The sequence below is a fragment of the Diceros bicornis genome, chromosome 31 (genome assembly GCF_020826845.1).
Source record: "Diceros bicornis minor isolate mBicDic1 chromosome 31, mDicBic1.mat.cur, whole genome shotgun sequence".
Classification (NCBI taxonomy): domain Eukaryota; kingdom Metazoa; phylum Chordata; class Mammalia; order Perissodactyla; family Rhinocerotidae; genus Diceros; species Diceros bicornis.
The window spans coordinates 2694920-2720017 of record NC_080770.1 but is presented as its reverse complement, the minus strand read 5'-3'; the positions used below and the strand labels follow the sequence as shown (position 1 = coordinate 2720017).

The following is a 25098-nucleotide window of genomic DNA, read 5'->3' as shown; positions in this document are numbered from 1 at the left end:
AGCCCACCCCTGCCACTGTCCCCTGGCCAAGGCCCTGCACCATCAGTTCTCAGACTCTTCCCGGGGGTGAGATCAGGCTCCCACCCAGCCTGGGCTAGGCCGCCCCTGTCCCTTGCCTCTACTCCAGATCTCCAGTCCCCCTCCAGCCCCCAGGGGAGGCCTCTGCCCTGCCCCTTCTCCTCTCACCCCAGCCTGGCCAGCCCAGGTGGACTGGGGTGTGGATTACCTGTTGCAGGCCCTCGGCAGCCGGCGGCCCGTCCAGCCGTGCCTGCTCAATGCTGTCCTGCTGCACTACGGGCCTGGCGTCCCTAGGGGCAGGTCGCCGATACCCAAAATAAAACCTACCCCATCCCTCTGACCTCAGCGCCCGCTCTCTGGCTCAGCCTGCTCACAGGAGAGCACCTGCCAGAGGCCGAGTCTGCTGAGCGGGCAGCCACCCTCCTCTGCTGGCCGAGCAGGGCCACTGCAGGGGCCCTGACATGTCCACCTGCAGGCGCAGCCCTGAAGAACACCCTGGGCTTGAGCAACAAGCAGCCAGCAGCTCCCGGGGGCAGGGCGTCCACAGTCTGCATGGGGCTCGTGTGCACGGGGCTTCCCAAGCCAAGCTCCAGCATGGCCTGCAGATGAGGCCCAATGCTCCTGTCCCCGCTTGTGCACCTGCATCTGTGTGTGTGGCGGGGGGGTGTCCTCAGGTCTCTTAGCAGAGCCAGAGAGAGAGGAGCCAGCCTGAGAAGGGACGTCAGCCCCCACCACGGTGTAGGACATGGGCCGGGTGGCCCCGCAGCCACTCAGGGGCCTTTTTCGGAAGTGGCTCTACAGATGACCTCACTGGCAGAAAGCTGTTCAGAGTTGGCCAAGGGAAGGGAGTGCATGTGGCCTGCAAAGCCTTGCCCATCCAAGGACCTGGACAGGCGGAGGGAAAGACTTCAGGCCAGAGAAATTCAGAGATCTGACCAGGAGAGCGAGACCCCCAGCGGCTCTGGCCTCGGGGGGCTGCCCACAGCCGGGTGCTCCAGGAGAGGCATGCAGGGGCTCTGCTTCCCCTTGCGGTGTGACTGTGGGCTGGTCCCTGCCTGTCTCAGGTCCCTGTGGCCTTATCCCCAAACTGTAGGGTTTGGACAAGATGCCAACGGAAGCCTCCAGAAGCCCCTGAGGACCAGAGCAGCACAGAGCCAGGGTGGAGCTCGGGCTGGGGGTGGGGGCCTCCTGCCAGCCATCCTGATGCCCCAACTCTAAGCCTCCAGAGGGCAGGGACCTCACCCCATCTTGGGCACTGGCCCCCCAGCTGTTGCCCTGAACCAGCAGCTGCACAGACACTGCCATCCACGCTCGGCCGGCCCCTTGCCCTGAGCCTGGGGCTGCTCTCGCCCTACTCACTGCCTCAGTTTCCCTAATCCAAGGGGCAGGGCCGTCAGAGCTGGTGGCCTCACTGGCAAGCGTGGAGACCATTGCTGCCTGCGAGTTGGATGGTGCCACCGGGAGTTCTGAGGAAAGAAAGGCCAGGCTTCACGGGCGCGCAGCAGAGCACACTGTGGGTGGCACGCTGAGCCCTGTGGTGGGGAGACAGAGGTCTTCAGGGGCTGGACTCCCAACCAGGGAGCTGCTGGGCTGATAGCAGAGGCATGGTCCTGGCCCTGGGAGGCACCAGCAGCTCGGGGAGATGCTAGCCCCCCTGCCGTCGAACTTAGGTTATGACTTCTCTTCCCATGTTTTCTGTGGGCCCCAATGGCATCCACCCGGAGACCCAGCTCCGGCTGTTAAATGGGGCTCAGATGTGATGGGGGCCCAGCCAAGGACTCACAGAGCCCTCCATTCCACGGGGTCTCCGGGACCTCAGCCCACTCCCTCTGACGGGGGAGGCAGGGCAGGACTGGGGCAATGTGTAACTGGACCTGGCTGCGTAGACACCTTTCCTGGGTGGAGTGTGCCCTCCCACAGGCTCCCCAGAGGGAAGGGGCAGCTCAGCTGGGGAAGATGGGGCCCCAGCTCTGGGGACCCCCACATCAGCCTGGCCCAAGGAGAGCCCTCGGCTGCACCCCAGGCCACCCAATACCTTCTTTCACCCTCCTCAGCCCATCAAGATGTGCCTGCTGCTGAGGCAGTAAAAATAGAGGCTGACACTTCGTGGGGGAGGAGGGCGGACCTTCCTCCTCCAGACACGTCCCCCCTTGCCTCCTTGGGCCTCATCCTCTGCTATTCCTATACTTGGTAAGGGGCCTGCATGGCACAGCCCTTCCCACCTGCCCCACATGCCCAGCCACCCAGCCCCTCAGCCCTTGGCCAATGGGCTGCTGGGAAAGATCAAGTGTCACTATAACACGAGGGGGTGAGGCAGAGCGGGCAGTGCCTGAGCCAGTCCTGGCCACGAGGAGCTCCAGCCCTTCTCTCCAGACTCAGCCACAGGTCGGTATGGTGGAGCAGCTGGCCCAGGCTGGTGGGGCCTGCTGGGTGCTGGCTGCTTGGCCCGGCCAGCACTTGAGGCTCATCCTGGGGTCCTCGGGGCTGAGGTTCCAGGATGCCATGCTTCCGACATCTCAGCTCTAAGCATGGCGGCCTGGAGAGCCCAGGAAGCTCCCCCCACAGGGTCCCAAGGGTCTGGCATTGAGGGATGGGGCTCTCTGAACCTCAGAACGATGCAGAAGAAGCCATTCTAAACCAGAACATGGGGGCAAGGGAGGCCCAAGAGGAGGAAGGTGGGGGTTCCCTGAAGGCACAGGGCAAGGGGGCTGTCCCAAGTAGAGAGCGGAAGGAGGTGAAGATTTCGAGATGAGGAGGCCAGGAAGGGGCTACCCAAGCTCCAAGGGCTGCCTGCTGCGGGGGCTGCCTTTCCCTGGCTTACTCACCTCCCCACCCACCTTGGCATTTCCACGGGTGCTCCACTACATTAAGGGGCGCAGCCACCAGCTCCTCCCAGAAGCCCGGGGGCCCTGGCCCCACGTGGCCATTGTCTCCAACGCCACCATTGGCATAGACAAAAACCAAGGCGGGCGCTTGTCTAGCTGACCCCAGGAGTGGGTGCGTAGGGAGGGCTGGCTAGGACCCAAGCAGCCTTGGAGACAGCTCCCAGAAGTCAAGGACAGGGGTGGACAGGGCTGGGCTGAGACGGGACAGAGGGAGGAGTGGGGAGCTGGGCCTCTGTCCTGCCTGCCCAGAAGAGGTGTCTCACCTCTGCCCACGGCGGGGAGGACCACGTGCTCCCAAAAGGCCTGACACCATTGTGGTCCTTGCCTGATACCCCTCCACCTTTCCCACCTCCATGGGATCAGGGCTCAGCTGCCCCTCCTAATGCCCCTCGGCCATCCTAGGAGGAGATGGGCAAGGAGCCACTGCCGGATGGGTTGGGAGCCTGAGTGGGGGGATGTGGTCAGGAGCCCATAGCAAGTGAGTGGCAGAGCCTCCTGCCTCCCCCAGTCCCCATCTTCTCACCTGGGAGGGAGGGAAGGAGGGTGCGTGTCCCCAAGGAGCACTGACCTCAGAGGCTATTTTCACACTTGCCCTCTGAGGGCAGAACATGAAGTGGACAACTGGCCTCCTTTTCAGCTGTCGAAATGCCATCCCTGCCCCCAAGCACACCCCACCCTGGGCCCCTTCCCAGCAGATAGGGGGACAAGGGGCACGGAGCAGCCCTGAGGTGTTGCCTTCAGGGCTTCACTGGACAGAGGGGCAGGGGCCTGGAGGGGCCTCAGTTTCCCCACTTGGAGAGTGGGCCTTGACTGTCTCCCATTGCAAGGGGCCTCCGGGGCACCCTGCCTGGGCTGTGAGAGCCCTCTTGGAGGCCCCGTCGGACTTCGGCCCAGAGGACAGGAGGGCAGCATGGAGGAGCTCAGGGGGGCCTGGGAGACCTGTCGGGGGGGTGTGGCTGGCAAGACCTGTGCTGTGAGCTGCCCTTACAGCCCCCCTCCTGCCGTCTTGGGTTTCTAGGCAGAGATGTCTTGGCTAATTTGGGTGCCTATTTCTGGACACCTCAGCTGCCACTGGCTCCTTAAAAATAACCCACCTTGGGCAAGGGCCAGGACCGCCCCCTCTCAAGGCAGCTGACAGGTGCTGGCCCCCCAGAGCGAGAGGTGGGCACAGCAGGGCAAGGCCCTGGGCTCTCACTGACCCTCCCACCCTACAGACAGAGGCCATGGGATGGGCGCAGGCGGCCAGGGGCAGAGCCCACCAGGGTTCGGAATGAGGGGCAGCGAGACCCCAGCTGTGGACGAGGCGGAGGCTGTAACTTGAGGGGGCAGCAGAGTCCCAGGAAGAGACTTGAGGATGGGAAAGCGCGGGCTGGCTTCCTGGAGGGTTAGCAGACATGTCTTGATTAATTTTGCACGGAGCTTAAATTGCTCTGGGAAAATTAACATTCTTGACAGAGCCTTTGGAAAACTGTTCCCACCTCAGCCATGCTATGTAAACGCATTTTTAGGTGATGAACTTGTGTTTTTCTTATACGAAGTTCCCTGGGGGGGGGGGGGGCCATAACTATTGTCTTCAAGTAAGCTGTAATATGTTGTCGTGAACTTTGTTTTTTAAAACCCCGGGCCAACATTCTGATGCAGCTGCTCGGAGCGTTCCCAGGCCCCGGCAGCCTCAGGCGTGTGCGGTGGCCAGCTCACAGAAAGACAGTCCCTCAGCGCGCTGGCCTGGCGCCGGCCGCACCTGGACACGTGCAGCCAGGCCCTGGCCCTGAGCTTCCCACGGACGTTGACAAATTCAAGGCATCCAAGGCCCTGGGAAAGCAGGCTGAGGGTGGAGGACGGGACTGGCGGGAAGGGGCCATCCACCCAGTTCTGGCAGTGTACGTGTGCCTGACACGGGCTCCGGGCTGGGGGCCACAGAGGAACAGCCCAGACCCTGTCCCCACGAGCTCGGGTTCAGTCTGCCGTCTGGTGGGGCAAGGGGGAGACAAGGAGATAGAACGGTTCACGCAGTCTTGTGATTTTGGAAGAGGGGTCTGCGGAGGGACACTCAGGGGACCCTGGGGCACCCCCAGAAGAGAACATGGGGTCCTCGCAGGAACCATCAGTCGGAGAAGGGAGCTTTGGGCTCACACCAGGAGGAGGGGCTCTCGTGGGGATGGTGGGACAGGAAAACAAGGGAAGGTCCAGTGTGCTTATCTGGGGGAGCTGGGCTCTATAATCTTGGGGCTCCCAGGGAGTGCCCTGCAGACCCAAGGGCAGAGACCACCAGGAGGCAAGTTTGAGTTAACATCAGCAGGACGGCTCCACTGTCCAGAGCAGCCTGGATGGGCCTCCCGGCCTGGACCAGCACCGTGCATTCTGGATGACCCTCCTCAGGGATCCTACAGCGAGGATGTCTGCCCTGGGTGGGGGTGGACGCCACGCTTCCAACATCCCATCCAGCTCCAGGATTCCAAGCTCCAGGCTGGAGCCAGGCCAGGAAGGGGGGCGGGTGGGATCCGAGGCTGGGGCCAGGAGGGCTGGGGGGGCCTGGGGCCTCAGAGGAGGCCCCAAGTGCAGGAGTGGGCCCGCCCAAGGCCAGAGAGTTGGCCCTCGACCCCTGTTCGTGATGTCCCTTCATACCCCCAGCTCTGAAAGCCCACCCCCTCAATGCCAGCACTTCCAGACAAAGGCAACACTCCTAACTCCTGTCTCGGTCTCCCCCCACCCCACAGAAACAGCCCACCCACCATGTCGGATGAGGAAGTGTGAGTACCAGTCTAGCCACCCCCACCCCGCCTTGGGATCCCCGGACCTCGCCGTGTCTAGAGGCTAGAGGACCTGCCGGTGTTTGCTAGAAACCCAACGGGGAAAGCCCCCCTCACGTTTCCCTCCTCTCTCTCTCTCTCTCTCTCCCCTACAGTGAACACGTGGAGGGTAAGTGTCAGTGCTGTTTTCTCCCCTTGCATACACCTCTAGACAGAGAACGCACACGTGGGGAAGGGTCATCCGATCATGAACAGCACGGCTCTCCTTGCGAGCCCCTGGCCAGAAGCCCTTGATTTTCCACGTTCAGTGGTGGGCATCAGAGTGACTGCCCTCTGCAAAAGGGCTCCCCACTCCTGCCCCTGCAGCTCGGGCCCCATGTCCCTCAAAGACCACGTCCCTGAGACGTGGTCCCATCCAGACCTCCCTGGACCCTGCCCAGCTTGAGCTGCCGAGCTGTCTGGGGCAGTGTGGTCCTGGGGGAGCCATAGGGTTGGGGGGGGTCTCCTGGTCCTGGCCACTCTCTGCCGTGCTCCCCTTGGTAGGACCTGGGCTTCTGGGGCCCCGAACCCTCCCCCAGGCAGCTGTCATCGCCAGAGCCTCTTCCTCTCCCAGCACCCGGCAGCCTCCTTTGGGCCCGGGGACCCCTGGTCCCCATCTTGGACTGTTTGGGGATGGGCCTGCTGGCCCTGGTCCTCCTCCCCTTCCAGGTTGGCTCTGGAGGTGGCTGCTAACATGTTCCTCTCCTTTGTTCCCTCCCCTTGCAGAGCAGTACGAGGAGGAAGGTAACTCTGGCAGCCCCTGAAGTGTCCTTGCCCCCACCCCGACCTCCCCTCTTAACTCACCCCCTTCTCCGGCTCCATGCTCTCAGCCTCACCCCCATGGGGCCTCTCAGGGCCTCTGTGATCTCGTCAATTAACCTCCACCGTCGTCATCACTGCTAACTTTTCTTTAATCGATTAATATACGTTAATCGATTACCATGATAATCACTCATTTCCATTACACTCATCATCCTTCATTAATCCTTCATCCTCATCATATCCGTGGTGTGTGAAGTTGGCTGGGATTGGTCGTTAAGACCCTCACCCTCATTAATATCAAGGGCCTGGTTGTGCAGGCCCTGCCCGTCTCTCTCTCTCCCTGTCTCTCTCTCTCTCTGTCTCTCCCTGTCTTTCTCTCTCTGTCTCTATCTCTCTGTGTCTCTCCTTGTCTCTCTGTTTCTCTCTCCCTATCTCTCTGTCTCTCTCTCGCTTTGTCTCTGTGTCTCTTTGTCTCTGTCTCTGTATCTTTGTCTTTATCTCTATCTCTATCATCTCTCTGTCTCTATCTCTGTCATCTCTCTGTCTCTCTCAGCACCTCTCAGCATCCCTCAGTCCCCCCTGCCCTTCCTGGCACGGTAACCTTCAGGGGTCACGTGGAGACCCCTCCCTCACTCCCGCCTGGCGTCCGTGGGGACCCCCGGGTCGTGCCTGGGCAGGCATGGAGGCAGGCGGAGTCGCTGCACCTGGCTGCCGTGAGGAGAGGGGTTCTCGTCGGAGCGCATCCAAGAGCCCTGGCTCCCACTCAACTTTGGGAACGCTTTCCCGCAGCCTCCCCGGGCAGGGCTCTCCTGTGGGGCGTTCTGGGTGCTATGTTTTGAAAATATTTTGAAAACACTTGCTACCCTAACAACGTGAGCAAAACAGTTCTTTTTCTACTGCAAAGGTGGAGAGACTCCTTTCTGAGCAGGAACAGAGGTCCTGGGGAGCCGCCCCTTCCCTGGGGAAGGCGACAGGCGGGCGGGCAGGGTCCCCTGCCTCCATTTCCTCCAAAATCCTCATGGTGTCAGAGCTGCCCGGTCCCTGCAGACACTCTTCTGGGGGTTTTGTTGTGACACATGGATTTTGTCCCCTGTCCTCACTTCTGTCAACCGCCGAGCAAGACTTAGCTAGACCCTCCGTGCAGATAGCACAGTGTAGGGGGCAGGTGGCATGGTCCCGAGGCCGACCTGGGTCTAGGCTTTGGTGGGGAGCCAAGGGGCTCAGAGTCCCCCAGGGCCTGGGAGGAGTTGGTTTGCAGAGGTGGGGCCGAGGCCCGAGGTCCCCCAGGCTCGCCACTTGGGAAAGGGGCGGTGGGCCGCTGCCAGCCAGCAATGCAGGACTGAGCTTCTCCCTGGCCCAGCCTGAAGCCCCCGCTGCCCTTTCTCCCGAGAGGTCAACCTGCTTTCCCTGCCACCCCAGGGAACCCCACTAACCACTCTCCTTGTTCCCTCTCTCCCTCCCACTCCCTCCCTGCTCCCACCACAGAAGAGGCCCAGGAGGAAGGTGAGTGGGGTCCAGGACCCCGGCCCCAGAACCACCCTCCAGCCCTTCTGCCCCCACTGACCTTCACCCTCACAGTGACCCCAGAGTGCCCCCATCCCCTCTAAGGATGTGCAGTGTGCTCCTGGCCTAACTCTCTCCTCTCTCCTCCCTGCCACCCACACACCAGTCGCCCCTCCGCCTGCAGAAGTCCATGAAGAAGGTATGAGGACACAGGACTTCTGGTCCCCATGTGGGGCCCAGGCCTGGCTGGAGCCTGAGCAGGGGTGGGGAAGAGCGCGGGGAGGCAGCGAGGCACCAGCCAGCCAAAGGACCGCCACATGTGGCCCCAACATAACCCACTAACCATGGCCAATGCTTCACCAGAGCAGGGGGCCCCCGAGGGCTGGGCACTCCCCCGACATGGGCTGGGCCGCAGGTGGAGGTCATCCCCCTGCAGGAGAATAGGTCAGTGAGGGGTGCTGCTGGAGCAGATGTGTGACGTGGCCCGGCCTCTCCATGCCTGAGACTAGCCCTCTACCCCAGGGTGAGCCACTGAGAGCCCGTGGTGCCATCTGACCCCTCGGTCGGGTCAGGGCCCCGGGCCAAGCCTGAGGTGAACACAAGGTGGTGGAGGAAGAGCCCCCGCAGCCTGCACCCCGAGCCTGGGCCCATCAGCCCCCAGCAGAGGCCCTGGGCACTCCCTGGCCACCCCTCGAACCTGCTCCCATGGTGGGATCCAGGTGGTCGATGGCAGAGGGGTGAGGCCCGTGCTCGGGTCAGTGCACAGAGCCACTGAGGGCTGACCCCCATTGTCCACACTCCCTCGAAGGCTGGAAAAGATCCAAAGCGGGGTGGGTGCCCTGTTCTCGGGGTGTAGGAAGTGGGGGGTCCTCTGGGTGTGCTTCCCTCTGCTACAGGCCCTGCCCATTTGGGCCTCTGGTGCCATTCCACCAGGCCGCAGCCCTGTGTGTGGGCCTCCAGGTCCTGGCAAGAGGCCATAAGCCCCTGCATGGAAGTCCTTCCGGGGGCCTGAGGACAGGCAGGAACAGGGGAGGTGGCAAGGAAGGCATGGACCCCGATGTCCCCATGACCAGAGCAGTGATGTCACCACAAAAGCAAGCTCTACCCTTGAGCCTCAGTTTCCCCATCTGCGAGGCAGGGACAGGATTGGGGGGTGACAGTGCCCCAGGCCAACACTGACCATGTCTTGCTCGCTTCCCGCACACGCCTCACCCCTCGGCCTCGGCCACTGACCCTCCCGAGTGGTGACCTGGCTGTTTCCATTAACCTCGGATCCTTTCTCTTTTGACCTCTGACCCGTGGTATTGCCTCTTGTTCCATGGCCATCCTTAGTCCATGAAGTTCATGTACCAGGTATGTGCCATGACTTCAGTCCCGTGTGGGCGCATGTGCACACGTGGCCGTGTGAGGGTGTGAGCAGGAGCCCTGGCCGACACGGAACAAGAGGGCTGTGTAACCGACTGACCGTGTGGTTCTGCTGGGCCTGCTGCCCTGCCCCCTCCCGCCCCTGCCCTCCGTCTCGGCTCTGAGACTCACACCTGTCCTCTCTCTCCCCTCTCTCCACCTCGGTGCTGCTTCTGCAGAGGAAGTCCAAGAAGGTATGCTGGCACCCACCCCAAGGCCAGAGCCCCCCTGCCTCCTTCTCCTGTCCTCTCTTCCTCCCTCTCCCCCTCCCTGAGTGACTCTTGCCTCCATTTCTATGGGCTGGGGACCTGTGGCGACAGGTTAGACCTAGAGTGTTGGCTCAAGCAGGACTGGCTGATGGGGTGCAGGCGTCCTCCTGGCCCCCCTGACAGAGAGCATTCAGTGGTGGGAGGATGAGGCTCTTCCTGGGCCACCAGCAGGAAGGCGGGGGTGAGGGCCCCAAGGCCGAGTACAGAGCCTACTGTAGGGCCTGAGAGGTGCTGAGGTCGACGGGGACCCTCTGGATCCACCAGGGTGGGGTAGAGAAGAGCAGAGGAGGAGAGGCAGCTGCCCTGCCCCAGATAGCAAGCCAGAGAGGGGAAGTAAGGGGGAGTGAGGCTGAAGGGAGGGTGGAGGGACAAGGGGGGTGAAGCAGAAAGTCAGGCTGAGGCCCGAGATGGGGACGGCAGGGACCCAGAGCAGCCAGGGGCCTTGCGTGCAAGCGAGCAATCAGTCAGGTCCCAGCATCCCACCCATCGCCTGGGCCAGAGCCAGGCACACCCGGTCGTGAGGAGGCCCCCTGGGTGGGCCTGACCTCCCCACAGCAGGGCCGGCCGCCCCCGGGGTGGAGGTGAGGGAACCAGGTTCAAGTCAGGGGCCCAAGTGGGGAGCTCTCTCAGCCCCTCCACGCACATGACGCCTCGGTGGGGCTGCAGGGGGGGCCTCGCGGCTGGGCCTGGACCCTGAGCCGACCCCGAAGCTGTCTCCCCCTCCCTGGCTCGGAGAAGCCTCTGTAAGAGGAGAGACGTGCTGGACCAAGGGTTGGGCAGTGGATGCTGGGCTGCACAGGCAGCAGGCATCCAGGGAACAGGTCTGGAGGGGCTACAAGGTCACCAGGTCACCCTGGAACCAGCCCTGAGGCCAGCCAACAGAAAGACAGGAGGTGGGGAACTCGAGGCCGCCCCCCACTAGCCGGCTGCCTGGGGGGCTTTCCTGCATGGCCCCACTCCCCTCCAGCTCTCGGCCTTCCCCTCACCCTCCGCTCTCCCTGACCCCGTGGCCCCACCAGATGCTCATCCCACAAGGCCCCTGAAGAAGGCCAGGTCAACTCAGCAGCTCCTTTTATCCCCCCAACCCCTTCCTTCTGCCCCTGGGCCAGATTCCTGCCCCCAAAGTGCCCCATCGTCCCCGAAGCTCACTGCTCCCACCCCAGGGCGTGGGGAGAGTGCGACCTCGGGCCCACCCGCAGAGTTGAGCAGTGCTGGGGGGTGCTGTCTGCGGGAGGTGATGGGTTCCTAAGCAACCGAGGGATCTAAAGCTGAGAGGATGCAGGGGAGAATGCGAGGCCGGACCCCCGCCCCCCGGCCAGGGCCTGGCCATCAAAGACATTTCCCCAGCCTTGGGTAGCCCTTGGGTTCAAAGAGGCTGAGGGCCATACATGTGGACGGCGTTGGCATCGTCATCAAAGGACGCAGAGCAGGGACTGAGGGACAGAAGGGTAAGGCCCCGCGAGACCAGCTGCAGACCCCAGGCTGTGTCCAGGCCAGCCAGTACGGCCCCAGGGCCTGGGGGGTAAGATGGTGCGAGGAAGCAGCCCCCGCATGAGGGTGGCCAGGTCATCTGGTGCAGGTCGGGGCCTGGTCTCGGGTCTGGAGACTCCAGCCTGGACCATGGGCCACCTGCCACAAGGCAGGCCCCAGAGGTGGCGGAGGCAAAGGTGGGAGGGGGCCCATCCAGCCTCTGAAAGAGAAACTTCTTAATTGTCAGAGGGCAGGCTCTATAGAAAGGTCAAGAGTCCCCCCCTCCACCACCCAGGGGTGATCCAGCCTAGGCTCCATGGAGCACTGCGGGGGGCTCGGCCTGAGGGCTCCCTCGCCTACCTCCAGTTCCAAGGCTCCAATGCTGGGGAGGGTCTCGGCTTTCCAGGTGGGCCCTGGCAGTCCCCATTGGAAAGACTCTAAGAAGCCAGCCGCCAGTATCCACGGGCTGGCTGAGGTCCCTCCACTCACCTCCAGGCCTCCCAGGTGGGGTGGGCATCCCCCAGGCCCTCCTGCCCACAGCGAGGCTGCACCAGCTCCTCCAGCCCCTCCTCAGACAGCAATTCTCCGGCCTCCAGCTCGGGGCACTAACGGGGTCCAGGCCTACGCACGCCCAGGGGAGGGGGCCCCAGGCGCTGCCCCTGCGGCCCCATGCCTGCGCCCCCGCTCGCGCCCGCACGTTGCCTGCAGCCTCGCCGGCTTTTGTCTTGCATGTGCGCTTACGCCCCGAAGACGCCGCAGAGGAAGAGCGGGAGGATGAGGAAGGTAAGGGCCCGCGGGTCCCCCAGCCGCAGTGACCCTGAGGTGGACAGGACCCGCCCGCCCGGTGTCTGCCTTGCTGCCTCTCCATCCCTCTCCCTCAGCCCCCCTGTCCGTCTGTCTGTCCTCCTCCTCCTCTCCTGGCACCAGGGCCTCTGAGGGCCAGGCCTCGCTGCTTCGCACGGCAGTGGCGGCTGTGTGCGCTTCTGGGGCCTCACAGGCCCGTCCTGCTCCAAGCTTCTGCCGGCACAGAGAGGGGGCAGTCAGTGGGGGCGGCCAGCAGACCAGGAGCCCGGCAGGGGATGCTTCCTCCACTCCCCCCATCAGACCCTCTGCCTCCCTCCCTCGGCTCTCTCCATCCTCTCCCACCTCTCTCTCTCTCTCTCTCTCTCGCCTTCCCTGTCCCCTGAGGATGCATAGTTCACCCTTCCTTCCTCCTTCCCTTCACCCCTTCTCCCTCCCAGTGGCCTGGTCCCCACACCCCAAGCTCTCCTCCTCGGACTCCACAGGGACTTCCTCAGGCCCTGAGTGGGGACAAGACCCTCTGGTCCCTGCAGGGTCGGGTTGGGGGGTGGTGGGCTCGGCTGGAGAGGAGGGTGGCCCTACTGGCTGGAGCCCAGGAAGCCCCCAGCTGGGTGGCCCCCAGGGACACATCAGCAGGAGTGGGCACCCAGCTTCACCTGTTTCTCTCTCCCTCCCCATGCTGGCGCTGTGGTGACCAGAGGAGAAGCCAAGACCCAAGTGAGTGTGGGACCGGGGCAGGCTGGATGCCAGGGTGGGCTGTGGTGGGCACCGGGCTGTGAGGAGAGCCTGGAGGAAAAGCCACGGTGCACAGGCTGGATGGGGACCAAGGTCACCTGGGGAACCGACATCCCAAAGGGCTGAGACTGGTGTCCCCATAGGAAGACATGCATTTGGGCTCAGTGGGAGATGACCTGGGACCCAGGCTCTGGAGAAATTGGCCGCTTCTTTGCTCCCCATTTTGGTTTTTGAAGTTCTAGATACCTGATGAGGGCACAGTAGGAGAATGAGATTACTGGGGGCAGCCAGTGCCTTCCCACACAGGGAGGGGCAGAGCTGGACTCTGGAGGTCCAGTTGGGTGTGGTTCTGCCCCGGGTTATCCAGTGTAGGCAAGGAGGACTTCCTGCAGGAGGAGGCTACAAGCCAAGGAAGGAAGGGGTACAGGGAGCTGGGGAGACATGGCAGAGAGAGGGAGGCACCACAGAGCTCCCTCTTGCCCTCTCTGGCCCCCGCCAGGCCCAGCTGTGCTCTGGGAGTCTCCCAGGGCCCTCCACATGCAACAGGCGTGCAAGTGGCGTGGGTGGGAGGCAGAATCCACTTCAGAACACCACCAGAACAACATCCACCATCCACACCTTTCACTGCTCCAGGGCCTCAGAGCCCCTCTGGGGAACCAGCATCCTTGTGAGGAAGGTCTTTCTCTCATTTTACGTACTTGTGAGCATTTCAGAGATTTTTTTTTTTAATCCAGGTATTCCGACTTTTCTATTTTTGATAAGTACACACAAGCCCCTGCCTGTGATTCACCGCTCATCCCTCTGAGTGTTCTCACCTGCGCCTTGCTCTGCGCGGGCTGGAATGCTTGTGCGTGCGAGCGCTCGCCCAGCCCTCGCTCCTGCTCCGGGAGCTGTTCCGGCTTCTCCAAGGGAGCCTGAAAACGTGGAAGGGTGCAGCCAGCATACTTCCATCCGTTTACTTTATATTTAGGCAATTTTAAATAAAGCTACCCCAGCACAAGATATTTTCTAGTTAAAAAAAAAAAAGTTTGTGTTTTTGTTGTGAAAATAAAACACCTCATTAAAGAAAATTTGGAAAATATGTAAAAGTCCAATAAAGAAAAAAAATCATCTATAACTCTCCCCCCAAGCCAGGCAGACTGTGGGGAGGAGGAGAAAGAAATAAAAAGGCTCATTTCTTCCTACTCATTTTCCATGCATCGGGCTCGGAAAAACACATTTAAGCTCCGAGCTGTTTTTCAAACATCATACTGTCTATACAACCTTGAATTCTGCTTTTTTAAAATTTAGCACTATTCGTAAGTATTTTTCCATGTTTTTACATAGTCTTCTTAAATATTTTGAATGGCCACATAATATTCCATCCATTGGACAAACCATCATTTTCCTAACCATTCCTCTGGTGCAGGACGTTAAGGCTTGCCTCAATATTTTACTATCATAAATAACGCTGGGTGGAAAGCATTTTCTGTCTTTGGGGTTATTTCCCTAGGCCACATTCCCAGAACTGGAATTACTGGGTCAAAGAGTATGAACGTTCTGAAGGCTTTTGACATCCACTGCCAAATTGCTCTCCGCGCAGGCCCTGCCAGCGCGGTCTCCTACGTGGACGTGAGCTGGTCCGCGCCCCACACCCGCTCTACCCGTGGACAAGCGACCGGCTTTCACATCGCAGCCACTGATGGATGGGAAAAGGCCTCTTAGGGCTGTTTTCCTTTGCATTCCTCCGATTACTCCAGGGGAAGCTTCCTGCGCGTGTGTGAACCGCTCCTCTTTCTTCTTGGAGAATTGGTAGCTTATGCCCTCTGCCCATTTATCTCACGGAGGAGTCTCTCTGTTTTCTTAATCACCGGTTTGCATAAGGATATAAGTCTTCTCTGTATTTGCTGAAAATATTTTTCTAGTCGGGGTTTTTACCCCCCCTTTCAATTTTTGCCTTTCTTCACATACATAAGTTTTTCATTTGCGTGGAGTCATCTGGCCATCTTTCCCTTCGCGGGACCCTCAGAGCTTAGAAAATCCTTCCCTGCTCCAGCATTTTGATTGATATTCAGTCCCGCTCTCTTTTCGGGCTTGTTTTAAAAAATTGTTGTTGTTGTTTTCACTCCTGGCTCCATCTGGAATGTATTGGGGGGAGGGCTCAGGACTGATGGCTGGTTACAGCTGGATTCGGGGGGGACACCACGTTTCTTCTTCAAACTGCTTTCTGCCCAGCCTCGTCCTTCCTTTGGGTCCCCAGAAAGAAAGGCTAAAGAGGGGCCAGAGAAACGCAAAGGGTCAATGCCCCCCCAGGAGGGTCTGCGGTGACCACCCTGCCTTCTGGTCTCACCTAGCTGCAGTTGCTTATTTGTTTGAGAAAGAAACCGACGGTGCCCTTCCTGGACAGATGGGGTGAAACAGCCCTTGCAATCTCCAGAAGTCGGCAAAACAGAGGGACACTAAGAGGTTGAAACCGTCTCAAAGGGGTCAAGCCCCTCTGGGGAGAGTGGGTTATACATCAGATAGGAACAAAGGCCGGGCAATGTGTCCTGAGCCAGGTGCCAGGGCGAGAGGGCGGGAGGGCCAGCCTGGGGCCAGGCCAAGTTGGGTCAGGCCAACTCTCCTGGTAGGGCCTCCACTTATGCCTGCTCATGAGCCCCTCTCTCTTTTTCAGACTCACCGCTCCTAAGATCCCGGAAGGGGAGAAAGTAGACTTTGATGTAAGTTTATGGGACCCACCAACATAGTCGCCTTCCAACCCCCAACCTTCAGGCTCCAGGCCTAAGAAGCTCATCTCCTCTCAAGCAGCCAGAGCTAGGGCTTCCTGGTTCCAGACAATTTTCCTTTAATTCATTCTTAGACCAGAGGAAATTCCTCCAGTAATAAACATCTCTCTTCCTTCCTCCCCACATCCATCCTTCTATCCATCATCTTTCCATTCATTTAGTCACCAGTTCATGCACTCATCCATCTATCCATTTCTGCACCCATTCATCATCCATCCACCCACACATCCATCTCCCCATCCGTCCATCCACTCACCCACCCACACCATCTCTCCATCCATCCTTCCATCCACCTACCCATCTAACTCACCCACTCACCCATCCATCCTCTTATCCACACATCCATGCATCCACCCATCTGTCCTGTCCTCCACCCACCCATATCATCCATCCATCCATTCATTCATCCTTCCATCGATCTATCCACCCACTCACTCTCCTATCCACATATCCATCCACTCTCCATCCATCCATTCATCTATCCACCCACTCACCTACCCATCCACACATCCATTCTTTCCTCCATCCATCATATTTCCCTTCCTCTGTCTGTCCCTCCACCCACTCATTCATCCATCCATCACCAACCATCCATCTGCCCACTCATCCTTCCATCCACCCATCCATCCTTCTCATTATCTATCCTTTTATCCAGCCACCCATCCATCTATCCATCTACCCACCCATCCATCTGTCTATCCAACAAATTATCTCGCTCACCAGTTTCCTGTCTGCCTGGCCCATGTAGGGCATCTCTGAGGAGATGACAGGGCCAAGTCAGAGCTAGTGCATCCCGGGGGTGCTGATGACCTCAAAGCTGAGCAGGGCCTGGACTCACCCATGGGGTTGAGGGGGGGCACCATTCCTGTCCTGTGGCTCAGGGATCAGGCAGCCTCTGGGCCCCCAGAAGGACAGTGGCCATGGGGACATGGCGAGGACAAAATGTCCCTGCCACTCTCGGCTTTCATGGTGGCCTGAAGAGTCAGGGCCTCTCTGCCAGAGCGCAGGAAGGAGCTGGCTGCCACGAGGTGGGCCAGACAGGGCCGAGGTGCAAGAGGAGGAGAGGGAACTGACGGCTCCCCCGCCCACAGGACATCCAGAAGAAGCGCCAGAACAAAGACCTCTTGGAGCTGCAGGCTCTCATCGACAGCCACTTTGAAGCCCGGAAAAAGGAGGAAGAGGAGCTGGTCGCCCTCAAGGAGAGAATTGTGAGTCCCGGCAGTTCTGGGAGGGAGTAGGGGCCAGTGGTCGCTCTCAGGGGGGGCCGGTGTTGGCAAGGCTGGGCTGACCCGCTCCTCTGGCCACAGGAGAAGCGCCGTGCGGAGAGAGCTGAACAGCAGAGGATCCGGGCCGAGAAGGAGAGGGAGCGTCAGAACAGACTGGCGGTGAGGCCGGGCGCCCCTTCCCCACTCTGGACCCTAAGCCGATGACCACGGGCCCAGAGAAATGCCAGGGTCTCTGACCTTCCTTCTCCTGAGCTTCCCCCCGACATTAGCCAGTGACCAGAGCCACTCACTGAGTTCCCCATGCCCCACAGAACCCCTGCAAGAGGGCAGACCCTGACCAGGACCCGGGGCTTCTGGAAAGTTCCTAGCCCAGGGCAGGTCCTTGAAGCCTGCCCACAGAGGGCAGCCCTGGCCTATCCCTGAAGTCTTGGGGATGGGGTCTCCACAGGAGGAGAAAGCTCGGAGGGAGGAGGAGGAGGCTAAGAGGAGAGCTGAGGATGACTTGAAGAAGAAGAAGGCTCTGTCCTCCATGGGCGCCAACTACAGCAGCTACCTGGCCAAGGTGCGTGCAGGTGCTCAGAGCCCAGGGTCAGCCTGGCCTCTGTCGGCACCCCCAGCCACCCGCCTTCAGGCTGGACGGTGCAATGGCTCCCTCCTGAGGCCAGGCCCCTCTGCTGTGTCCCCTCAGGCTGACCAGAAGAGAGGCAAGAAGCAGACGGCCCGGGAGATGAAGAAGAAGATTCTGGCTGAGAGACGCAAGCCACTCAACATCGACCATCTCGGCGACGACAAGCTGAGGTGAGGGAGGGCATCAGCGCTGGAGGAGGGGTTGGCGGTGGGGTGGCCCAACGGCACTGCCAGAGCGTTCTTGGATCCGCCAGCCTCACGGGTCTCAGTGGTGGCTGGAGGAGCAGAGCGGGTGGCCTGGGCCCTGCCATCCAGGGCTTATCTGGCCATGGCTCATCTTTGCCACCTTCCCAGGGACAAGGCCAAGGAGCTCTGGGAGACTCTGTACCAGCTGGAGACCGACAAGTTCGAGTATGGGGAGAAACTGAAGCGCCAGAAATATGACGTGAGTGGAGACCCCTCCAGCCTTGGGCCCCACGGCTCACCCACCCGCTGGGGCAGCCGCCTCCCCGAGTCCCACGGACCTGGCCCCTACTAGAAAGCCCACGCAGGCTGTCCCCACCGACCCCCGGCTGAGGCCACGTTCCTGCTGGGAACCTCCGGGCCGGCCTCTGCCCCTGAGCCATCAGCCCCCTGCTCTGGGGGCCGGCAAGAGGGAGCAGCAGGGTGGAGTGGCTGTGGGGTCCAGTTTCTGAATCGCCTGAGGTTTGTAGAAAGTCCCCAGTGTCACGAGCTCACCCCAGGTGGCACTAAGCTCCTCTGGCCCTCAGGTGTCCTCCCCTCACAGCCTTCTCTGCAAATCCACGTCCCGGCCATCCCGGCCCAAGACATCTGCTTCCCTGGAGCCCCTGGGGGCCCACACCTGGGTCCCTGGGCCTCACCTCCTCACTCACACCCAGCAGCTGGCAAAGGGGCTGGGCTCTTCCAGGTCTGCGACTGTGCCACCTGGAGTTGCCTGAGAGGGACTCACAACTCCAAACAGCAGCCTGTGCAGATCCTGTCCCCTCAGGGCCCACGTGGGGTGCCAGCCCTGGTGACCAACCTGCTCCATGCATATGCAGACACGTCCAGCCTCTCCATCAAAGGCGCGGTTCCCACCCCTCACTCTCCTCCAGCGTCCCCGGGGGAAGACAGCTCACACTCGCAGGGCCTCTCCCACTGCCGTCCCAGCCAGCCACCGAGACAGAGGGTGCTGGGTGACCAGTACCCACACCTGGGGGAATCCTGGCTCCTTTTCAGGAGCCCTATGCCCTTAGTCAGGTCGTCTGGTCCCTCCATGCCTCAGTTTCCTCATCTCTAACAGAAAGAAGACCATCATACCCCTTCCAGGGCTGCTCCCCGGAGCACATGCATCCCTGCAGGCCAGTAGGGTCCAGGCGTGGGGCCACTGCTACTCTCTCGATGCTCGCCTGGGAGGGCTGGCCTGCAGAAATGGGATTCACCCACGCAGAGCCCAGACTGGCCCCACTCATGTCCACAGAGCTGAGGCGGGGGCCCACTGTCTCCTGACACACCCGTGCACAGCCCGGCCCCATAACCATCTTGGTCTCTCTAGATCATGAACATGCGGGCCAGAGTGGAGATGCTAGCCAAGTTGTAAGTAGCCAGGGGCAGCCCTGGCCAGGCTCGTGGGGTGCGATGCACGGTGAGCCTCTCGCATGGCAAAAACCTGGGCCGTCGAGGATGTCAGCAGCAGCGGGCACGGACATGACAGGGGCCTCCCACCGCCTCCCCCCTGCCTGCAGCCCTGCAGCTTCGGAGGCCAACCTGCCATCCTTGTGGGCAGGTGGGGAAGGGCCTTGCCTTCCCCGAGCGTCTCCCCTCACCAGGCAGTCAGGAGGAGGGAGCAGGTGGGCCGAGGAGCAAGAGGTCGCATAGCTCTGAGCTCAGTGGCCATCAGACAGTCAGGGGCTCTGTTTGCCAGCCTCACCTCCCGCCCCGTGCCCCCTGCCCACATCCTGCTGCGGGCTGGAAGGTAAGTGGCCGGCTCTGGAGCTGCTGTGTGTCATGGCCCAGGTCTCCAGTGCAGGCCACCAAGAGTAAGTCAGAGTCATGAGCCAAAAGGGACGGTGTCCTCCCACCACAGGAGCCAGGACACAGTAAGGGAGTGAGTGGCCCTGGCGTGGCACTGGGGCCTGCGAGGGCCGCCGGAGGAGCCTACGGTGAAGGGCGAGCCAGCCCGTGCCCCACCCGGCCCTGCGCAGACCCGTCGCGGTAAGCCGTCTGTGTTGTTTACAGATCATCAACCTCAGGAGTCGCATCGACCAGGCCCAGAAGCAGTGAGTAGCCCTGCTCGACCCCGCTCTGCGCCGGGCACATGGCCCCGGACCTGGCAATTCTAGCCAGTGCCAGTGGCGGCCGGCCCTCAGAAGAGCAGTAACAAGACTAATGGGCCAGCCACTCCAGCCAGCATGTTGGGCCCTGTGCCCCGAGCCCTGCAGACTCCTTTCTCCCCCCACGCCAGAGCCCAGGAGGACGGCAGATTGGGGGGAGGCCCAGCAGGAGGCCCCAGGGTGTGGGTGGTTCTGGGCGGCCTTCAGAGAGGCCTGGCAAAGCCAGACTGGGCTCCTGGATCTCCAGCAGTGTGTCATCACAAAGCTGATCTGGGACAGGGAATCAGGAGGCCTGGGCTTTGTCACCAGCCCCTCTGCGACCCTGGCCAGAATCACTGGCTCCTCGGGGCGATGATCCCTGTGTCTGTAAGATTACCCCCCGGGGTCCGAGGGACCCATGGCAGCAGCTGCTGGCAAAGGCGTGGAGCAGCCTGTGCCTCGGCTGCCCCAAGGGTGGGCCCGGCTCCACCCGCCCTGGGATTTGTCTGCCAGCGTGGCCGGTTGCTGAGCCAGCTCACACTCCAAAGAGCACAGGGTCCCCAGGACCGCTTGCAGTTGGGGAGTTTAATGGGATTTTTCTCCCTTTTCTACTGGCCTCTGCCTCCTTGCTGCTCCCAGGCTCCTCCTCCCTGGGGGGGCGCTGGTGGGGGTGAAGCCCCCTCCCTCCTGGGCTCTGCTGTGCAGGGCCGGGGGTGCTGCAGGCCCCTTTGAGAGTGGGCCATTCGGCAAGGTGTGCGTGTGTGCGAGTGTGTGCTTGTGCATGCGTGTATGTGCATGTGCATGCATGTCAGGGTCCTCAGGCTGGCTCCTGAAGAAGGACACGGCCACACAAATGGCCGCCAGCACGAGGTCTTCTACGGAAGCCAGCTTTGGCACCGTATGGCCTTCTCCAGCCAGAAGTTGTCCAAAAGGGGCCGATCTCCGGGGCTCACACGCTCTGGTCCTCCCTGCCACCTCTCCCTAACCCGGCACCCAGTTCCCTCCTGGCCCATTGGCATGCAAAGGGCCTCAGACAGACAGGGCAGGCTCCCGAGGACCACCGCCCCTTGGGGTAGTGACCTCCCCACCTCAGGTCCAGCTCTAATCAGTGGCCAAGAGGCCGAGACTCCAGAATGAGACAGAGGCCTCCCAGGTCCCGAGTCCATCAGGTGGGGACTGCCGGCCTGGAGTGAAGGACCAGAATGCCCACTGGCCCCGGCCTCTGCCACCCCAGGAGGCTGTGACCTGGGGGGGCACAAACTCTCACCAGGCCGAAGTAACTGCGAAGATGTTAGCCATCTGCAGAGACAGCTTCCTGGGCGGCTAGGGGTCTGCCCAAGATGGGTCCCTTCAGTCTGCTGCTGCCTGCACCCAGAGCCCCTCGGGCTGGGAAGGGAGGGAGGGGAAGGGCGTCCAGGCTGGCTGTGTCAGCCCCTCTCTAACCCCATTAACTGCCTCGGCATAAGGCCGCCCAGGCCCAGTCAGGCTAAGTACAGGTGAGTGGCCATGATCGGACTGGAGCTGGGAATGTGTGCCGGGGGCTTCTGGGTGGGTGGGCAGAGCTCTTAGGGCTGGGGGTCTGCCAGGGGTTGGACAGGGGCTCTATCGGGGTCCTGACACTCAAGACCGATTTGCTTCCCACTTACAGCAGCAAGAAGGCTGGTGCCCCGGCCAAGGGCAAGGTCGGCGGGCGCTGGAAGTAAAGCAGTGCAGGAGGCCTCTCCGGGCAGAGACCCTCGGCCCGTGCAGCCCACATGGTGGCTTCTGGACCCCAGGCCTGAGGGCGGAGGGCCCCCCCCTCAGCATCCCCCTCATCTCTGTCCTCGCTGCCCCCATCCCCTGGGGTCTGTGAATAAAGCTAGCAGACTCCCCTCCACCAGGTGTGCCTGGCTCATGGATGGGGGCCCTGGGGGAGGACTGGAGGAGGGGGCTGAGCCGGGCAGGGTGGGATGGCTGAAGCATCGGGGTGGTTGCCCTGCACCTCTGGGGCCTGAGGGACACCGGGTGTTCATCTTAGGGGTCAGCGCGGGAGACGACCTGGCTATGGCCCGACTGTGCCATCCATGGGCACTGGGCCCAGGACCCCCACCGCGTCTCTGTCAGCGGCTTCCACTTCTGCCCATGGACTTTCACCCCTAGAAGCCCCTCTGTCCTCCACCCCACAAGCCCACACACCCCTCTGTTCTTCAAGAGACGTGCTGCCGCCCAGACCAGCTCTGACGCTGGCGTGGGGAGAAGAGCTCTGCTTTGGAGGGGGTCTGGGAGGAGGGGCACGGTGCACAACATGAGATTTTATGGACGCCCCCCAGAAATGTGGGGGCCGAAGCAGAGTCTAGGGGTGCACACAGCCTGAGCTCTCCCTGAGGGCCTCACGCTCCAGAGGGGAGAAGCAGAAGGGCCCATCTCGACAGGAGCAGAGCCAGCGAACACAGAGTTCTTTCTATATTATGAGAGAACAGTGCCCAACTGTGTAATAAACTTGAAAATCCTGACCAAATAGAATTATGGAAAATATAAATCACAAAAATTGGATCAAGACATAGAGCCTTGCACAGCAAAGTATTCAGGGAGGAAGCTCTCGGAGTCCAGAACCACCCCTCCAGGAAGGCTCTACAGAGCAGAGGAAAACAGGCAGCATCCCCATTCGGTCTGCCGTGGGGGACCAGCACCCCAACAACAAAGTCGAGCGCCAGAGAGCACGTGCACACATGTGCGCACCCCAATGCACACACACATGTCCCTGCCCCTCATGAATACAACTTCCTGTGTGTGTGGGCTCACCCCCAACATACATCCATAAATACACAAGCACACACGTCCCCCCACCCACATGCACACATGTGCCCCCCACATGCGTGCACCCCCACCCCACACAATAGACCTGTACGCAGTAGGTGTAGACACATCAGTTGTGCTCCATCAGCTTCAATGCAGTAACGCAAGGACAAGCACCTGCATGCAACAGATGGTGGGACCCAGGGACCCCGTGTCACCTTCCCGCCACATCACCTTGTTCTCACAAGGCCACTGAGCAGCACAGAGTCCACAAAAGCAGAAGCTGCCCTGGGCAGGGAGACAGTCAGCACGTATAGGTGGGAGATGCAGTTCACCAGGAGTTGTGCAGATTCAGAATGATGTGAGTTTAACAGCACAGGGAAAACACAGACGCACGTGCACGTTTAGAAATGTGAAATCACAAGCTGACGTTCACGGATCAGAGAGGAAATCGGACAGAAAGTAGGAAGCACTTCAGAGCTGAACGCCAACCCAGGGTCCCTAAGGAGACCGCAGAGCACAGCTCCTCATCACCCAAGGGTCGGGAGGTTCAGGGGCCATAGGGCAGATGTGTGAGATTCGGACAAAACAATTAGGCTTGACAGAGGGACGTTGATGGACCGCTGTTCCTCTAAACTAGAGCGTGCGTGAAACGTTTCCAGAAGCTAACCCTCGACTAGGACACGAGCAAGTTGTCAGCTCTAACAAGAGCGTCCCAGCCGACCGTCAGCCCCCTGCAGCCAAGGCAGAACCTGAGGGAGGGAGCTCACAGGCACACGTTTAGAAACGCGAAATCACAAGCTGACGTTCATGGATCAGAGAGGAAATCAGACAGAAAGTAGGAAGCGCTTCAGAGCTGAACGCCAACCCAGGGTCCCTAAGGAAACTGGGTGCGGCTGAGACCGGACTTGCAGGGAAATATGGGGCCTGAAGGCTTGTGTTAGGAAAGAGGGGAAAGACCTAACATTTTAATAAGCTAAAGTTCGAATTAAAGAAACTAGAAAATGAACCAAAAACTAAAACCAAGGAAAAGAGAAGCATGGAAATAACAAAAAAAAAAAGAGAAGATAAAATAAAAACCAAAACGAATGGAGAAGAGCCACAAAGTCAAAAACCAGTTCTGCAAAAGGAGTAATAAAACAATCCAACCGCTGGGATGATAATTACATAGAAAGAGGAGAAGATGCAAAGAAACAACATTAGGAGGGAAAGAGGAACATCAGGACAGACTTTGCAGAGATGAAATCAGCTGTAGAAGAACACCGTAACCAACTTTAGGACAATATATTTGAAAACTAGATAAAATGGCCAATTTCCAGGGGAAATATGACTTTCTGTATTGACTCAAGTTGAAGTACGAAACTTGAACAGACTGATTTCATTTTAAAGACGTTGAACCAGGAGTTAAATATCTCCCCACCAAAAAACATGGAGAATTCTTAAAAATTACATCCTGACCAAGGAGCTCCTCTTGAACGAGAAGACAGTTCTACATTAGAAAACTGAGTGACGTGGCAATTCACACATCAGAAACACTTTAAAGTCATCAACATTGACGATTGTGAAGCCATTTTACAGTGAAGTCAGAGCTGTCTTTCCAGAGAAACCGCCCTGCTGTCTTGAACCTTCGGCTGGGCCAAACCCTTGGACTGGGCCAAAACGGCAATTGTTTTACAAGCAATTGTTTGAGAAATCAGCAGGGGAACGGACATCCTGAACACGAAGACAGAGGATTGTGGGCTTTCTGAAGATAGAATCAATAGTCAATCAACGTTTAGCCAAGACCAGCTCTCTGCCTTCAACTCCAATTAACATTCTTTGTGACACAACCTCCCTTCTTTGACTTTAAAACTCTGACTTTTCCTCCCTAGCGGGCCACTATTTGGGTTTCTCCCTGAATTTGAGTCTCCCCAATTACAATGCTAATTGCCCAAATGAATATCTGCTGTTTAAATTGTAGTGATTTTTTTCCCTAGGTCAACAAAGGCTAGAAAAAAAAAAAATTGAATGAAACACAACACAGTTCATGAAGAAAATTGTAGTGAATTAAGAATAGAAGATAAGTTTCTCAACCCAAGGAAGGCATCTTCCAAAAACCAACAGCAAACATCATCCTTAATAGTGAAACATGGGAAGACTGCCTCTAAAATCCAGAGCGAAGCAGGAACGCCAGCCTCCCAGGTTCTGCTGCATTGTCCACGTGTTCGGGCCAGAGCTGTAGGACAGGAAAAGGAACTTTTTAAAAAGGAGACTAGTAGACAAGAAAAAAATTATCTTTTCTTGCCTATTAGTCTCTTAAAAAAATACGATTTTTCACAACCAAAGAATCGTCTAAAAAGAAACCCAAGAAAAGCTGCAATTCTAAATTACTAAAATTAAGATGAGTTCAGTTCGGGTGCACGTGAGCACAAGATAGAAAAATCGAGAGTTAGGAGACAATGTTTAAAGATGCCGTTTACAACAGAAATGTAAAAAACATACAATAAGAATAAATCTAACAAAAGATGTGCAAGACAATTACAGAGAGAGTCAAATAACTTTGTTGAAAAGTATTGCAGAAGACCACCATGACCGGAGATGGGGACTGTGTTCCACAAGAGGAAGACGCAACGTCTTTAAAGTGTTAATTCTCCCTACAGGAATCTATGAATTCAGGGCAACTCCACCCCGTCCCAACAGGGAGTCTTGTGTAAATTGACACTGATTCTAAAATTCATATGGAAAGAAATGGGGCCCGAATAACCAGAACAGTGTGAA

General features: G+C 59.3%; 1 protein-coding gene across 1 annotated transcript; it reads left to right on the top strand.

Moving 5' to 3' along the window:
• The first annotated feature begins 5636 nt into the window (after positions 1-5636).
• Positions 5637-21269, top strand: TNNT3 (troponin T3, fast skeletal type). Its single transcript, XM_058527677.1, has 17 exons — positions 5637-5653; positions 5809-5822; positions 6419-6436; positions 7940-7957; positions 8124-8156; positions 9290-9310; positions 9541-9555; positions 11851-11883; positions 12600-12618; positions 15290-15335; positions 16493-16609; positions 16709-16786; positions 17076-17189; positions 17316-17425; positions 17609-17699; positions 19493-19533; positions 21215-21269. Exons 1-17 carry the CDS (start codon positions 5637-5639, stop codon positions 21267-21269), a joined length of 840 nt encoding a protein of 279 aa, XP_058383660.1.
• Positions 21270-25098: the final 3829 nt, after the last annotated feature.

Bases quoted from the DNA above. Each gene is read 5' to 3' on its own strand.
- TNNT3 (XM_058527677.1), top strand. The intron at 15,336-16,492 runs GTAAGTTTATGG...CCCCGCCCACAG, and splicing joins GGGAGAAAGTAGACTTTGAT to GACATCCAGAAGAAGCGCCA. The intron at 16,610-16,708 runs GTGAGTCCCGGC...CTCTGGCCACAG, and splicing joins TCGCCCTCAAGGAGAGAATT to GAGAAGCGCCGTGCGGAGAG.